The following is a 16,808-nucleotide window of genomic DNA, read 5'->3' on the forward strand; positions in this document are numbered from 1 at the left end:
TTGTAGGGTTTTGTGGGATTTTGGCAGCCCCAAGCCCCACATTGTTCAAGGGCCAACTGTATATGTATGTGTGTGTGTAGTGTGTGTATATATGTATATATGATACAGCCATCCCACTAGTTCTCTTAGGAGAACCCTAACTAATACAGTCTTCCTGGACTAAAAAGGGTCTTTGAGGCCAGTTCCAAGGAGGGAATTTTGATTAAGCATGATGGACCATCATAGGTGTCTTAGCAAGGTTGGGTGACAGATTTATAAAACTACAAAACAAGGTAAGTGACTTCCCCTATTCTTATTCAAAGTTCACCAGATAACCTCATAATTTAACTTCCTGTGTAACTGACAACCTAAAAATATATTCAGTTGTAAAGCCGAGGACCTGACACTCAACCATAGTGAAGTCCTCCCAGTAAATGCCAAACCCAGGACTCTGTCCAGATGATGGCTTGACTCGCCAAAGCGGCTTTCCTCTGCACCTCAATGAACACAACTTCGCATCTGCAAACAACAACATCCTAAAACTTCTTGGCAAAGTATTTTCTTCAGCTGTGTTAATAGGTTTTATCAACCACCTTGATGTCTGGTTAGGTTTTGATTATTGAAACTCAAGAATGACTACAAAGGTGGCAGGGGAAAAAAAACTATATTTTTTACTGAGAATTTCCCCAGCTATAAACTTTTAAGGCCGTCTGAGGAAGCTATAGAGCTGAGGCACAAAGTAATCCTTGTAGTGCCCGTCGATGAAGCCTTTCCCGCTGTTGTGCACAAACCAGCAGGGAACATCCGTTCCAAACACTCTGTCTGTCCGGTAATCCTTCTGCAGACCCCTGCAAGAGAGCGTGAGCAAGGTTAGGAAACAGACCAGGGCGGGGCCAGCCTGCGTGTCCGGAAAAGACACACACGCTCTCCCTCTCTCTATTCTGCCCACTTCTAGCACCATCTCTAGGCTTCCCAGTTGGCTTGGTGTAAAGAATCCACCTGCCAATGCAGGAGATACCGGAGACTCAGGTTCCATCCCTCAGTCGGCAAGATCCCAAGGAAATGGTAACCCACTCCAATATCCCTGCCTGGAAAATTCCATGGACAGAGGAGCCTGGCTGGCTACATCCATGATGTCGCAAAGAGTCACACACACCTGAGTGCACATGCAACACTGTATCTGCTAACACCCCTCCCTTCCCCATTTCCCTGAGTGGTACAAAATAACAGTCTGGGACTTGGTTTAGAAAGACAGAGAGTAAGCAGGGTGTCCTTAGAAATTCAAATAACCTGTATAGAGATTGACCAATATAGTCCCAGGAAGGTAAGGAGTGCAAATTCACTTTCTTTTTTTCTTGTTTTTCATCTTCTACCTTGGCAGAGGGGAGGCCCAAGGATTCAGGGCCAGTCCTCTTTCTGGTCATGGGGCACGCAAAGGGCAAGGAAGCAGCGAGAACTGGCTGGCGGCTGTGTTCTCAAGGTCAGCTAGGGCTGGTATAGTCTCCAGATTAGCTCACAGCAAGGAAGAAGCTGCCAGATTCAGCAAATAAGAACAGAGGATGTCGGGACTTCCCTCGCACCCTAACATAGGGGGCACAGTTTCCATCCCTGGTGAGGGAATTAAGACCCCACGTGCTGTGGGGCATGGCCAAAAGAAGAAAAAAGGGGGATAAATAAAAACAGGATGCCAGTTAAATTTGAACTTCAGATAAACACAACTAATGGGCTTACTTCTTCTATTTTGCCCTGTGAGTCCAATCCTCACAGGCGCCCCTTCTGTTCCCGTCTTACCCATCTGAGACCTACCTGGTGACAACCAGCTTTTGTCCCTTCACCTCCATGCTTGCCTCTGGCTTCTCAGGGTCCTTTCCCGGTCGCTCGTTGAAGACATGGATCTTTGGCTCATTCATGAACTGGCCTATGAGACAAGGTCGAGATGTTTATTTAATGCAACTCAAGGGGTGACAAAAGGGCAAGCTGGTCACGTGATCCGAGCTGCATTTGGTTCCCTCTCAGACTTTCTGGGATAGAAAGATGTGTTAAGAGGGAAAAGATTCAGATGGAAAGGGGTGGGTCCTTCCTGAGGGCAGAGCCATGCTGCAAACCTTGCGGTCATTAGACAATGAGGCTGATCAGCTGGACCCTAAGTAAACGCGAATGCCCTGAAGGTCAGCACCTGACAGCACTGCTCAAACCGAAAAACCAAAGTTGGTTCATGATGCTATTTGTTGTTCAGTCGCTCAGTCGTGTCTGACTCTTTGTGACCCCATGGACTGCAGCACGCCAGGCCTCCCTGTCCCTCATCATCTCCTGGAGTTTGCTCATGTCCATGGAGCCGCTGATGTCATCCAACCATCTCCTCTGTCGCCCCCTTCTCCTCTTGCCCTCAGTCCTTCCCAGCATCAGGGTCTTTTCCAATAAGTCAGCTCACATCAGGTGGCCAAAGTATTGATGCTAGTATACACTTAAATTGCCATAGATCTTTACAAAGTAGGGAAGGTTTACGTGGACACCCTGTTCATTATCACAGACTTCCTAAGCCAGTTCACTTCTCTTCAGTGAAAAAAAAAATCTTCAGCATAAAATTTAAAGTGTGTTCATCCGTTCTCTTTATCTGCCCAGTTGGTGATGAAAGCCCAGCCCTGGGAAAACCTTGTCTGGAGCAGCAAACAGTCCTGGCTCTAGCATGACTGAGTCGCCCTGCACTGCTTTGTTAGAGGAATCATGTGTTTTATTCTCTGTATCTTATGATGTTTGATATCTTAAGCACTCCATCTACCCCTCCCTGGGAAAGCCAAATATGAAAGATAGCAAAGGACTCAGCCAGGAGCCCAGCTGGAATCTTCAAATGAACCAAGCCAGAACCAGGCCTCTTCTCTCTGGCCTGTGAGACCCAGAGGAATCACTCCTGAGCCGGGTACCATGCAAGGAAAGACATCCTGTAGCCTAACGCCTGCTGCAATTACCAAGCCAACCAACCCCACACCACCTGCTCTGTCTTGTCTCTGCCACAGAGTAAAGGTTCTAGCCCAGACCTTATTTCTGCTTCTGGTTCCTGACCCAAATCTGGCTTTCTCCCCATGGCCCTGCATGGCAAGATGCACTTCGTGTTTCTATGGAAACTGTGAACAGTGACAAATATTACACTCTCTCAATGACACTGAACTCTTTCTGTGTCACTCAGGCACCTTCATAAATTAAGACCCAGGTGCAGAGTGTGAGTCCTCCTGAAGCCTCCACTCCATCCTGTCACTTTTCCACATTCTAACCAAACATTCTAACCTTGAGGCAAAGTTGCTCAAGACCTAGGGTGGCCAGTCCCACACCAGCCAGATGGTCCAGGGACACTTTACCTATCAGCCCATGCACATTAGGAGAAAACTTGTTTGTAGGCGGGATGTAGATTCCCAAAAAGTCGACATTGATTGGGTGCTTCTTCCAAACGCGATGAAGTAAAACAGAGAAGAATATCTCTTTATGCAGGGTGATAGTCACAGTTTTCTCCTTCTTCACAGAAACAAGCACCCTAGTGGGAAGGCAGAAAGGAATTAATGACACAACATTGTAAAACAATTATCCTCCAATTCCTGGTTCCATCCTGGGTCGGGAAGATCCCTGGAAAAGGAAATGGCCACCCACTCCAGTATTCTTGCCTGGAGAATTCCATGGACAGAGGACCCTTGTGGGCTATAGTCCATGCAGTCGCCTGCATGAGACACCGGCCAGGTGTAGAGAAAAAATAGTTAGGTCTACTGAAGCTCCTGCGTGAGCTAGATTGCCAGCTAGAGGTAAAGAGTCAGACACAACTGAGCTACTTTCACCTCACTCAAAAATTATAAAAGAGGAATGAATGTTTCTAGAACTGACTTGCTTTATTTTTTATTGTTTTTTTTTAAACACTAATTTAATATATATTTGGCTGCACTGGGTCTTAGTTACAGCTTGCAGGATCTGAGATCTCCGTTGCAGTATATGGAATCTCTTAGTTGCAGCATGTAGCCTCTAGCTCCCCGACCAGGGATCGAACTCACGGCCCCTGCACTGGAAGTGTGAAGTCCCTAGAACTGACTCACTTAGCAAATCATTCCTCTCCCACCCCGAACATGACTTCACCCTGCCCAGTACAAATCCCCCCACGCCACCCCAGTTTTCTAAGAGCTTTAAAATGTTTTCATCACAGAATGTTGGTGTATCTCCTAGCACTGGAATTCTGTCAGTGTATACGTTTCTGTATCAACAATGAACAGATACTCATGGGAAGATATTACTCATAAGACAACGACCCAGGGTTTCTGAGCACGCCCTGACACAGCTGCCTGGCTTTCAGCTGATGGCTTCATTCACTTGTCCAACGCATCCTTACTGAGTCCCTACTGTACGCCGGGTGCTAGGATATGCTGAGACGCACCGTGACCAAAACACACAGACTCTACCGCCAAGAGCAGGGCAAGGAAGGAACACAATCTTTTCTGAACCTGGACTTCCTCACATTTAAAATGAGGATTTTGAGTTCTCTGTGTCACCGACGTCTGGGTTGGTTGATGGGCTCATGGGTCGAGGTCGCACCTGAGTCCGGATGTAACAGTACTTGCCTCTGATTGAGCACGTGGGCCGTGTCAGACCAGGACAAGACGGATGTCCGGGACCCCCCGGTCAGGGAGATGGTCTCCGTGCTGATTTCTACCTTCACATCTTCACGCTGGAAATAAAATCCCAGTTTCCCAAAATAGGTGCTGAGTTTTTTATTCTTGGGCTTCTTGGCACCAACGAGCTGTCCGTTGACCAAAATCCCTGCAGGGAAAGAAACAAGTTTTTTTCTGTCCCATGTGCTATTTTTTTTTTTTGGCACATGTGAGCACGATAACTCAAATTTATAAAACATGACAATATGGGAAATTATTGTTTTATTTTGCTTCAGGATTTACACATCATTTTTTCCTTTGTAATTTACATTTTATAATTTTTTATGGTTTAAATGAATTATATCACAAGTTCTGCTAGTTTATACTCAGAGTACTGTATCTATAATAGTTCAAACAAGAATATATTTATAATTAATTTCTTACTATTAGAGCTTGAAGAATATAGCTTGAAAAATATGCTGTGCTGTACTCAGTCATGTCCAACTCTCTGCAACCCTATGGACTATAGCACTCCAGGATCCTCTGTCCGTGGAATTCTCCAGGCAAGAATACTGGAGTGGGTTGCCATTTCCTCCTCCAGGGGATCTCCCTGACCCAGGGATCAAACCCGAGTCTCCTGCATTGGCAGGCGGGTTCTTTACCACTGCACCCCCTAGGAAGTCCTATATATAATATATAAAACACTTTTATTAAGGTGGGAAAGAAAGAAATCCAGATAAAAACAATAGCAAAGAATGATTGTGACCTAGTAGTCGAATTCAAATATAGTATATTTTTATCTTACCTAATTCTGGATCAGAAACAAGGTTGAGGATTTTTCCAGGTTCTGAGTCAATATTGAAACAAATATTCTTTTGGCTTTTTGGTAGGTAGATGATGAAGTGTGGGTCATTTTCAACTGGAAAATATACAAAGAAAATGAAACTAAGCAAAATCATAGAAAAGAAGATTATTTTGAACAGTATTTTATTGCCGAACATCTTCAATTTCACAAGAACAAATGTTTATTGGGCTCCTATTATATGCCAGGTACTCTTCTAGGCACCAGGGACCCAGGGTCCAAGTACTGTCCCCTCTTCATGGAGCTGCCATCAAGTTCTAGGTTATTGTACAGAGTGGATACTCATTCTGTAGCCACGCCATATGTTCTTGGCTAGAGAGAAAAATGAATAAGGGGGACTTTCCTGGTGATCCAGTGACTAAGACTCTGCCCTCCCAATGCAGGGGGCCTGGGTTTTATCCTTGGTCAGGAAACTAGATTCCACATGCTGCAGCTAAGACCCTGTACAGTCAAATAAATAAATAATAAATAAAACATTTAAAAAAGAAAGACATAAGGAAGAAGAAACACAAGCGCACACACACACACACTATACACATACTACATATGCACTACATATACATATGCATAGCAGAAGGAGGTGGCAGAGGACGAGATGGTTAGATAGCATCACCGACTCAACAGACATGAATTTGAGCAAACTCCAGGAGAGACTGAAGGACAGAGGAGCCTGGCAGGCTATAGTCCATAGGGTCACAAAGAGTTGGACATGATTTAGCAACTGAACAACAACATATATGTGTATACAGTGAATGTTTATATAGACAAAGTACCTGTATCTAACACGCTGCATAAAAATAAAAAAGACATATTACCTGTTGGCTTACAAATTAGTATCAATCAATTCCAAGAGCAATCAAGGATCAAACTGTTCTCAAGAAAGTACTCTTTTGTTACTAGACACCATTATTTTGGCTGATCTTTTTTGTTTGTTTGTTTAACCATTCAACAAATATTTAGTGAGAAAAAAACAAATTATGTGCAAAGCTTTGAATTAGGCAGTGTTTGGTGTAGCTATAAAAGTCATGGTCCCTACCTTCAAGATAGGAACAATTTAATGGCATGACAAAGATTCTGTCTTTGAATAAACTCAGCTTTCCCTGAACTCTTCAAGTTCAACCTAAAATTCAGGACCTCTGTGTTCATCTCTGCATTGTCCAATTTTAGCAAAAATCCTACTAAGGAGGTTTAGCTAGAATCCTCCACCCTCCATATCTGATCACCTTTGTATCTTAATCAGGTTCCTCCCCCGCCCCGGCCCCCCACTAGGTGAGGTCTGATCCCTCGGCCTACCTTCAGCAAGAATCCTGTTGAAGTGAAGTGAAAGTTGCTCAGTCGTGTCCAACTCTTTGCAACCCCCGTGGACTATACAGTCCATAGAATTCTCTAGGCCAGAATACTAGAGTGGGTAGCCTTTCCCTTCTCCAGGTTATCTTCTCAACCCAGGGATCGAACCAAGGTCTCCCGCATTGCAGGCAGATTCTTTACCAGCTGAGCCACAAGGGAAGCCCAAGAATACTGGAGTGGGTAGCCTATCCCTTCTCTAGCAGATCTTCCTGACCCAGGAAATTGAACCGGGGTCTCCTGCATTGCAGGTGGATTCTTTACCAACTGAGCTATCAGGGAAGCCCTGTTAGGTCAGTTTAACCGGACCCCCTTTACCCACGGATGCTTCCTCTTAGTAATCTTCCATCCACTGACCCTGTTTTTGTCTATAAACGCCCAGTTTCCCATGGTGTGTTCAGAATGAGTCCAATCTCTGTACCCCACTGCAATACCCCAATGTAGTCGTACCTACATCCCCTTGAATAAAATCTTCCTTACTGTGCCTTCACAGATGTCATGACTAATCTTTTTCCTTTAACAGAATATCATTTTTTCTTTCATGAAGGCAGACCCAAGCACTCATATGAGATGGAATAAAGTAAACGATAGAAAAATGACCAAAGCACAACGCTCTGGGAATGAAGATGAAAGGAGGATCAATTCCACTCAGGCAAGTGGAGAAGGACCTTATGAAAGGGTGAGTGGAGACTTCCCTGGTGGGTGAGTGGTTGAGAGTCTGCACTTCCACTGCAGCGGGCATGGGTTTGATCCCTGGTTGGTGGCAGGGGGCAGGGGATACTAAGATCCTGCATACCATGGTGTGGCCAAAAAGAGAAAACAATTGAAAGAGTTGGCTTTTGAATGAAGCCTTGAAGGTAGGAGAAGACTGGTAGGTAAAAGACACGAGAGAGAGAGAGAGATTCTATCCTTGAGTGGACAGAATGGGTAAAGGTATGGAGGGAGGGAGAGAAGTTGAAGATTTGTCTGGATAGTAACTCAAGGTACCTGGAGAATGGGTTTTTGATAAGACCAAGAATGTAGGTCTTAGAGACCATGGACCACCCTGCTACAGAACAGACCTTTATTCTGTCGGGGAACTTTTAAAGGTTTTAGAGAATAAATGTAATATGATTTGACCCCATTTTAGTGGGTTGGCCCAAAAGTTCATTTAGTTTTTTTGTACGACATTACAGGAAAACCCAAACGAACTTTTTGGCCGACCCAATGTTACAATTACTGGTCTCAGTATGAATTAAGTATCAGAAAGTATTAACAGGAAGACCATTTAGTAGCTAAGACAGCAGTCATTAGAGCAAGAAATGTTAAATGCAGGAACTAGCACGGTGACTTGGTTTGGGGAGGGGTGGGGAGAGAAATTCAAGAGACATCTGGTGGAAGCCACAGTATCTGGTGACCGGGTGGAGAGGAGTAATTTCACACTGTCAGGCTTTGAGCCTCAGAACTGGAGGGACTGAAGAGAAAGGCCTGAATTAGGAGCTGCAGTGGTTGTGTTCTCCAGAATAAAGTCAAAAGAGCAGGGTACCGTCCAGTGAAAGGTTGCTGTTTTCCAGACACTGTCACTAAGCTCTCTGCAAACATTAATTAAGTCTCACTGCAGTCCTGCAGAGGACCAGTGACTTGCCCAAGGTCACATCACAGAGTTAGTAAGTGGCACAGCCATGACTTAAAGTCGCACTGTCTGACTACAAACTGATTCTCCCAACCATCCTGATGTGCTCCTTCAAGTGTGTGTGGGAGCAAGACATGCAGGGTCAACTCAAGCAGAGCACAAACAGAGTCTTGGCCTGCTCTGCACTCCTCACACCATCAAGCCCATGCTCTGTCATCAGTAAATACTTCGTTAATTGATTTTGTGTAGGAGCTGGGCACAAGAGGGCCTCATTAAAACACAGAACCAAGGTCTCTAGCTCTAGATTTTTAAACACTGAGCAAAACTAGGATTTTCAAATACACTGTTAAAACCAAGCAAGCAAATTAACAAATAGTCCTGCAAATAATGTGATGATAATGCAGTTTTACAGGCTCCTCAGGTGGCTTCCAGTGGTCATGTATGAATGTGAGAGTTGGACTATAAAGAAAGCTGAGCGCCAAAGAATTGATGCTTTTGAACTGTGGTGTTGGAGAAGACTCTTGAGAGTCCCTTGGACTGCAAGGAGATCCAACCAGTCCATCCTAAAGGAGATCAGTCCTGAGTGTTCATTGAAAGAATTGATGCTGAAGCTGAAACTCCAGTACTTTGGCCACCTCATGTGAAGAGTTGACTCATTTGAAAGGACCCTGATGCTGGGAAAGATTGAGGGCAGGAGGAGAAGGGGGCGACAGAGGATGAGATGGTTGGATGGCATCACCGACTCAATGGACATGAGTTTGGGTGGACTCCGGGAGTTGGTGATGGACAGGGAGGCCTGGCATGCTGTGGTCCATGTGGTCACAAAGAGTTGGACATGACTGAGTGACTGAACTGAACAGGTGACTCAGTGGTAAAGAATGTGCCTGCCAATGGAGGAGAGGCAGGAGATGCAGGTTCCATCCCACAGTCAAGAAGATCCCCTGGAGAGGGAAATAGCAACCCACTCCACTATTCTTGCCTGGGAAATCCCATAGACAGAGGAGCCTGGTGGGTTATACTCCATGGGGTTGCAAACAGTGGGACATGATTTAGCCACTAAACAATAACAACAGTGCAATTCTACAGGAAATAACATTCAAATATTTTTGATCCTAAGATGGATAGCTTCACCTGTTTATTGAGTGACTATTACATGCTAGCTCTTTAAAGATGGTTTCACATTTCATCAACAACCCAGTCATGTATAGAATCATGATGCCTGTTTTCACGATAAAGGACATGAAGTGTTGACTGTTAAGTAATGCAAGTTCACGTGAGTGTCGTGAACAATCTCCAAAGAGAATGTCCTTTCCACGGATACCCATTGGCCCTCCCCACATGAAAGGTGCATCTCTTCCATCCCAGAGCGTTCATCCTCTTACCTCTCATCACATGTGGTGGAGGGGTTGACTCAAGCACCTGAGCACTGACAGCAGGCATTGGGACCTTTGGCGCTGGCGAAGGGTTGACCCACGATGGGACTGAATTTGGGGTCACTTTGCTGCCGTGATACAGGGCACCTGCGTGGAGAAAACTGTATCCATTCATTTCTGGGTTTACTTTTCCATAGAAGCTGCTTAAAATTTTAAGAATTGGATTTATGCAGACCAACGCCAGCGGTTCTCAGCTAGATTTTTCTAGAATTATTTTTATTTCTGGGTCCTCTCTCTTTCAGCTCCATGTGTCATCATGAATGAAATTTGTTGTAACTATTTAAAGAAGGTGAGAATTTTTTAATGTTGATTTAAATAATGTGTGAGGGGAGTACACAGATTTTCAGAATTTCTTTGGAAGACAAGTGAGCAAACATGTTCGAAGATGGCAGCGATGAACTGTCACCGAAGTCAACTGGCAGGAGGGTCACCTGGATTGGGTGGAGGACACCCAATTGAAGGACACAGGATTGGGACGAGGAGACGGGCTAGTGATGGAGAGAGGAGGGGATGGAGGACCTTGCTGCAGGATAAGAAAACCGACCGGAATACTTCTTCTCCAGGTAGGGAGACTCACCTGAACAGCAGGAATGGTCCTGCGGAGGGGAGTCTGCTAGCATGCGTTCATCCCCGGCCTCATTCTCAATCACCATCGCCGTGAGGGGGGTCACTATGTGGTGATCCAGAGACATCTGCAGGATCATCTTTGTAATTTCCCTTTTCACAGCAGCTGTAGGAGCCAGGCTCCTATGTTCGGGAAACAGAGACATTGGATAGCATCACAAGACCAAATTCCGATACTTCTGGGGTCAACCAGGACTCTGGGGGCCACGAGGGAAAACAGAACGAGCCGGCTTCGTGAAGCTTAGTGCTTTACCTAGTTATGTACCCTGAAGGAAGGAATTTTTTTTATTTCTTCTTTTATTTTTTAATTGGTGAAAAATTGCTTTACTATGCTGTGTTTGTTACTGCGTATAACAATGAGAATCAGTCATAATGATATTAATATATATATATCCCCTCCCTTTTGAGCCTCTCTCTTGGAACTTTTTAAACGGATTATGATTATTATTTTCTTTTTAATGAAGTACAGTTGATTTACATTGTTATTTTCTTTTTTTTGATGGATCTGAAATTTATTTTTATGAATGTTCCTCATTAAATTAGCAATAACAACAAAAATATATGTTTTTTTGTTGTCCTTAGGAGAGTCTTTTTTTTTTTTTTTTGAGTTTTCTGGAAATTAGTCATTTTTACTCTTTTTTAATGTACTTTTTAACTGGAGTATAATTGCTTTACAATGTTGTGTTAATTTCTGCTGTACAGGAAAGTGATTCAGTTACACATACATATATACACACATATATATACATTTACATTCTTTTTTAAAGTATTCTTTTCCATGATGGTTTATTATAGGATACTGAATATAGTTCTCTGTGCCAGACAGTAGGCCCTTGTTGTTTATCCATTCTACATGGAACAGGTTACATTTGCTAGCCCCCACCTCCCAAACTCCTCCTCTGTTCCCCACCCCACTCAATCCCCCTTGGTGACCACACATCCAGACTATTTTTCAGAGCAGTTTCATACTCACAGTGAAACTGAGCAGAACATAGAGATTTTATATCTACTCCCTGCCCCTCCCCCACGCGATAGCCTCCCCCTTCTCAGCGTCTCCCATGAGAAGTGGTACATGTGTCAAATCAATACATCTACATCTACACGTCATCATCACCCAAAGTCCACAGCCGACATCAGGGGTCATGCTTGTGCTGTACATTCAGTGGGCTTGGACCAATGTATCACAACAGGTATCCATCATTACAGTGTCAAGCAGAGTAGTTTCACGGTCCTAACCCCCACCCCCCATGCATCCTTCCTGCTCCCCATGTGCTGGCAACCACTGATTTAAGGGATCGTTTTTTTTTAAAAATCAATGTTTAACTTCAGCACCAATTTGCTATATCCCTTTAAATTACCCAGTTGCCTTTCTAAAGGGGAGGAGACATTGCTCACTCACTCTAAAGCCACAGTTTACAATCTTGTGTCTGTTTTATAATCTTATTGACATCATGGATTTTTTGAGTATAGTTATACCTCTATATTTCATTTTGCCCAAATTCATTCAGACCAATCTGCTCCCCCTTCCCAAGAATCTGATCAAATAGGTGGAGGGGCTGAGGAGCAGTCACTTTCCTCACCAAAGACCGACCCCAACCCCACCCCATAATCCTGATGGTGGTCAAAGAAACATACATTTCTCTAGAAACATAGTTTTTGTATTGGAGCATTTAAACACCAGTCAGCTGAGAAGCCAGAGATGAAACAATATCTATAGGAAGTCCTTAGGTGATATCAGAATTGCAATAACCTTAAATTTCTCTTTGGACATTAACTATGCAATGAATTCATGCAAATGAATTCATGATACCCACTGCAATGAGATGGATGAACCTCACAGACATCATATGGAGTGCAAGAAGCCAGAAACAAAAGAATACAGTTTGTATCACTGTAAGAAATTTTGTCATAGACAACTAATAGCGACAGGTGTCAGAAGAGTGACTTCTACTCAGGGCAAGAGGTAGGTGTTGAGTGTGAAGAAGAATGAAGGAGAATCAGAGATGAAAGAAGTGCTCTGAAACTGGACCCAGTACTGATGACATGGGTGACGTAGTTAAAATTCATTAAACTGTACATTTAAATGAATACACATCACACGCTTTACTGTATGCTTGTTATCCATCAAGAAAAAAGAGAGTGAACCCCGCTTTAGTTAAAAGTGCTTGCATGCATGCATGCCAAGTTACTTCAGTCGTGTCCGATTCTTTGTAACTCTATGGACTGTAGCCTGCCAGGCTCCTCTGTCCATGGGATTCTCCAGGCAAAAATACTGGAGTGGGTTGCCAACCCAGAGATCAAACCCACGTCTCTTATGTCTCCTGCATTTGCACGTGAGTTCTTTACAACAAGTGCCATCTGGGAAGCCCCCAAAGTGCTTGAAACCAGTGGAAATGAATACTCCAAACCCTGAAATAATTTGCTGCCTTTCTTGGTTCCAAACTCTTTTTTGACTGTGACGTCAAGTAACCTCGGCTAACCTTTCGCAAATCCCTGTGGCATATGGTCTTCTTACCGTTCAGCTAGAAGTTGGTTGATGGTCAGATAGGCCCACAATTTCCTGGTGAAATCAGGATCTGCATGCTTGTCCTTGGATAGAAAATCCTCCAAGCCATCCATCTCAGCCAGGGTTTCCAAGACTAACTCTGCGTTGGCCTAGACGATGGAAGGACACCAGGGGAGTGGAACTGTAGTTAAGCAGTTCACATTTTCTAAAGGACCTACTGTGAGTGAGTCAGGGTAGCAGGCAACTTGCAGGGGGAGGCAAAATGATCCAAAAGAACACACAAGAGGAAGTAAGTGCCAACCTCTGGGCTCTGGGCTTGGGTTTCAGAAGAAAGAGGTAAGGATTTACACCATAGTTGGGAAGATGGCACAGGTGTTCTCAGGAACTTCCTTTTCACTTTTTGCTTTTATTCTACCTAAGTGATTCTTGGAATTCTGCTATCAGCCTATTAATATACAAGATGTACCCAGGAGATAATGAATATTTTTAGAATTAGCAGATAAGCAAAAGTACCGAAGTTGCCGTGATAATGCTCTGTAACTGCCCCAATTTCTTAGGGTCCACTTTTCCAGCCACCACGATCTCTGAGCCTCCAAAATAGTTATGGAAACTGTTCTGAGTGACGTCTGTGACTGACGTTTGGGGATAGTTAAACTGAACATTCCGGAGCAAGGGAGTTGAGACCTGGTTGTAGAATTTCTACAATTCATTAAAAAAAAAAAAAGAAAGAAACAGAGAAATCATTATTTTCACACCACGTTACAAATCTGAAGCATTTTTCTCTGAGATTCTTCAGGTGCTTAGTATTCTTCCAAGATCTCTGTGGAAAGCTATGGAAAATTCTCATAGTTATTACATGATCTGAAATAGAGACGACCAGGGCTTGTGAAGAAGATTACTCTTGGTTCAAGAGCCCAGCACTTTTTCTTTCTGTTATGACGAGCATGAAAAGCTCATGGACACTCATAATAAGATAAGTCATCTGGGTGGATATCCCTAAATTAGAACCTGTCTCTTACCTGTCCCCAGGTTTATATACAGTACCTCCTATTGATACATGGTACTTGGTACCAACAGAGGGTAGGGTAAAATATATTCTTCCTTTCCTTAATCTTTTTTTGGTCCATTTAGTCAAAATAAACAAGTGATGCATACATATCCTTTATATTTAAGGAAACAAACAGGCTATAGTTGGCTTTGTGTTGCATTATAAAACGTTGATTTCCAAGATGCCAATATACTTTTCCTTTTTTTAAAAAAAATTTTCTTGGCATGTAGGTTAGTTGCCCAACTAGGGATTGAACTTGCACCCCTTTCATTGAAAGTACAGTCTTAACCCCTGGACTACCAGGGAAGTCCCAATGCCAATGTACTTTCAAGGAAGAACAGTTCTCTTGACAAGTAGCGGGACTGGAGAAGATTCAAGAAACTTTGATGGTGCTTCCCAAGACATGTTCAGGGACTAGGGACCTTGGTACCCATCAACTGCCTCTCATCTCACTGTTACAGCAGATATACAAGTCGGGGTGGGGTGCATGAGAAAGGAACTAACACAGCTGAAATAATGACAATTTTTACTTGAATTCAGCCATCTTCTTTTAGGCATCAGATATTGCTAGCTGAATGATTTCAAGTGGAACAATGACCAAAAAAGGAACAGAAAACAAAGTCACCTTGAGTTGGACAGAAGTGTCCTGGTTTCCGTAAATCCTTTGTGCGATCCCACGGTTGTCATTGGAGAGTCTCTTCAAAAAGTCATAGTCCACATCAAATCCTATCCCCAAACTGAACAAGGAGATGTTGTCTTGTATGTTCTGCTTCACATTCTTCTGGATTTTTGACAGTTTCAGTTCACCTAAAGTTGATGTGGACAGGAAGGAAAGGAATGAGGAGGCAATGGCACAAAATTTTGGGAACATCCATGGAAGGCAGTTTGGCAAAATTCGTCCAAATTAAAAATGCACTTACGCTTCGACGTAGCTACATTGAGGAGATAAGACACTGCACTAGTATGTATCTATCAGCAATCCTCCTAGCATAGACTCAAATTCAAATGCAAGTGTTCCCAGATTGTGGAGGTGAAGCTGAGGCATTCAGCATCCCCCTCCCAAACATCTAGAGGTTGTTTTAAGTGGGGTGAGTGTTTCAGGGTCAAACGAACTCTTCTTTTAGGAAGCACGGGTTTAAACTGGTTTAGTGCTGTATGCTCAGTTGTTAAGTTGCGTCCGACTCTTTGCAAACCCCCAGACTGTAGCCCGCCAGCCTCCTCTGTCCATGGGATTTCCCAGGCAAGAATACTAGAGTGGGTTTGCCATTTCCTGGTCCAGGGGATCTTCCCAATCCAGACATTGAACTTGTGTCTCTTGCATCTCCTGAATTGACAGGCGGATTCTATACCACTATGCCATTTGGGAAGCCCAAGCTGGTTTGGACACTCAGGCAAATGCCACTCGAGTTCCCATTTTAAGCCAATCACGTTCCCAAGAAACAACAGGAAAAATATGTATCACTAAAATGGAAGGGGTTCTTACCTACTGTTGGATCCCCATCAGACACCAAGATGATCAGCGAGACAGAGTTGGGGTCCAACATTCCCAAGTTATTGGCTTCATTCAAAATAAAGATGGCCCGCAACAGGGCTTCGTTGATATTTGTGCCTGGGAAAGCCAGAGAATGTGCTGGTCTGTTATATACTCTGAGTTTCCACAGAAACAACCACCTCTTGCCTTGAGCCCAGGTTCATCTGTCTGGTGATGACTTACATGTAGTTCATTCAGTATCCAAATCATTCAACTGCTTTCCAAATTTTGCCCAGACTGGTCCAGATCCCCCAGTGGAGTAAAATATTCACTTTGTATTAATAGTGAACAGTTCCTTTAGAGATGAAGTAACCCTTTCAAAGCACCAGTCATTTTATTAACCACCAACGTGAAGTTACTTATTCAGCCCTTGACCTATTTGGATGCTGTTCTGCAGACAATTATGTGTTATTCTATGTGTTTTTCCCCCCTTTTTAAATTGAAGTTTAGCTGACATACAATGTTGTGTTAATTTCTGCTGTAAAGCAAAGAAATTCAGTTACATATATATATAATATACATTCTTTTTTGTGTTCTTTTCCATTATGGCTTATCACAGGATATTGAAGATAGTTCCCTGTGCTATACAGTAGTAGGCCTTGTTTATCCATTCTATAGAAAACAGTTAGCATCTGTTAATGCCAAACTCTCAATCCATCCCTGCCCCACCCCGCTTCCCCTTGGCAACCACAAGTCTCATCTGTATGTCTGAGTCCGTTTCTTAGATAAGTTCATTTATGTCATATTTTAGTGATATCACATGGTATTTGTCTTTCTTACTCTGTGAGTCATAAGAAAGCTAGTGTCACTTACTGACACCGTTTTCTGAGGACAGAATGGTTAAAAATGTGTGGGGGATGGGGTATGCATTATGCTTTCACCACGCACTTAGTATGCATTGTTTAATAATAAATGTATTATTAAGGCAAAGGCCACTGGGGTAAGGAATCATATTTCTCAACTGATTCTCATATTTCTCAGGACTCCACTGAATCCTGTGGGAGTCTCTCACTGGGCTTTAGGCTAAACCCACTCACCTCCACTGGGCTGGATTTTCTCAATGTAATTCTTGGCATCTGCAACCTGTGTTTTAGTAGCTGAGACTAAATCGTTTCTCCAGGTTCGAACATTGTGGTTGAAATCAACCACAGAGAAATGGTCTTCAGTTCGAAGGTCATCCAAAATGGTCTTCATTGCTTCCACCGTCTATTTCGAGAGAGAATGGAGAAGGGTCTTACTACATACTC

General features: G+C 43.4%; 1 protein-coding gene across 1 annotated transcript in view; it reads right to left on the reverse strand.

The window, feature by feature from the left end:
• Positions 1-624: 624 nt before the first annotated feature.
• ITIH2 (inter-alpha-trypsin inhibitor heavy chain 2) overlaps positions 625-16,808 on the reverse strand; it is a 30,850-nt gene continuing 14,666 nt past the window's right edge. Inside the window, exons 10-21 of the mRNA XM_043480190.1 lie at positions 16,599-16,767; positions 15,514-15,639; positions 14,656-14,837; positions 13,496-13,681; positions 12,992-13,131; positions 10,430-10,599; positions 9,802-9,939; positions 5,407-5,520; positions 4,572-4,770; positions 3,333-3,505; positions 1,786-1,897; positions 625-827 (exon numbers count right to left, since the gene is read on the reverse strand). Coding sequence (XP_043336125.1) covers positions 680-827; positions 1,786-1,897; positions 3,333-3,505; positions 4,572-4,770; positions 5,407-5,520; positions 9,802-9,939; positions 10,430-10,599; positions 12,992-13,131; positions 13,496-13,681; positions 14,656-14,837; positions 15,514-15,639; positions 16,599-16,767 — 1,857 coding nt within the window. The 3' untranslated portion in view covers positions 625-679. The remainder of the gene's footprint in view (positions 828-1,785; positions 1,898-3,332; positions 3,506-4,571; positions 4,771-5,406; positions 5,521-9,801; positions 9,940-10,429; positions 10,600-12,991; positions 13,132-13,495; positions 13,682-14,655; positions 14,838-15,513; positions 15,640-16,598; positions 16,768-16,808) is intronic.

This window comes from Cervus canadensis, chromosome 10, assembly GCF_019320065.1.
Source record: "Cervus canadensis isolate Bull #8, Minnesota chromosome 10, ASM1932006v1, whole genome shotgun sequence".
Taxonomy (NCBI): domain Eukaryota; kingdom Metazoa; phylum Chordata; class Mammalia; order Artiodactyla; family Cervidae; genus Cervus; species Cervus canadensis.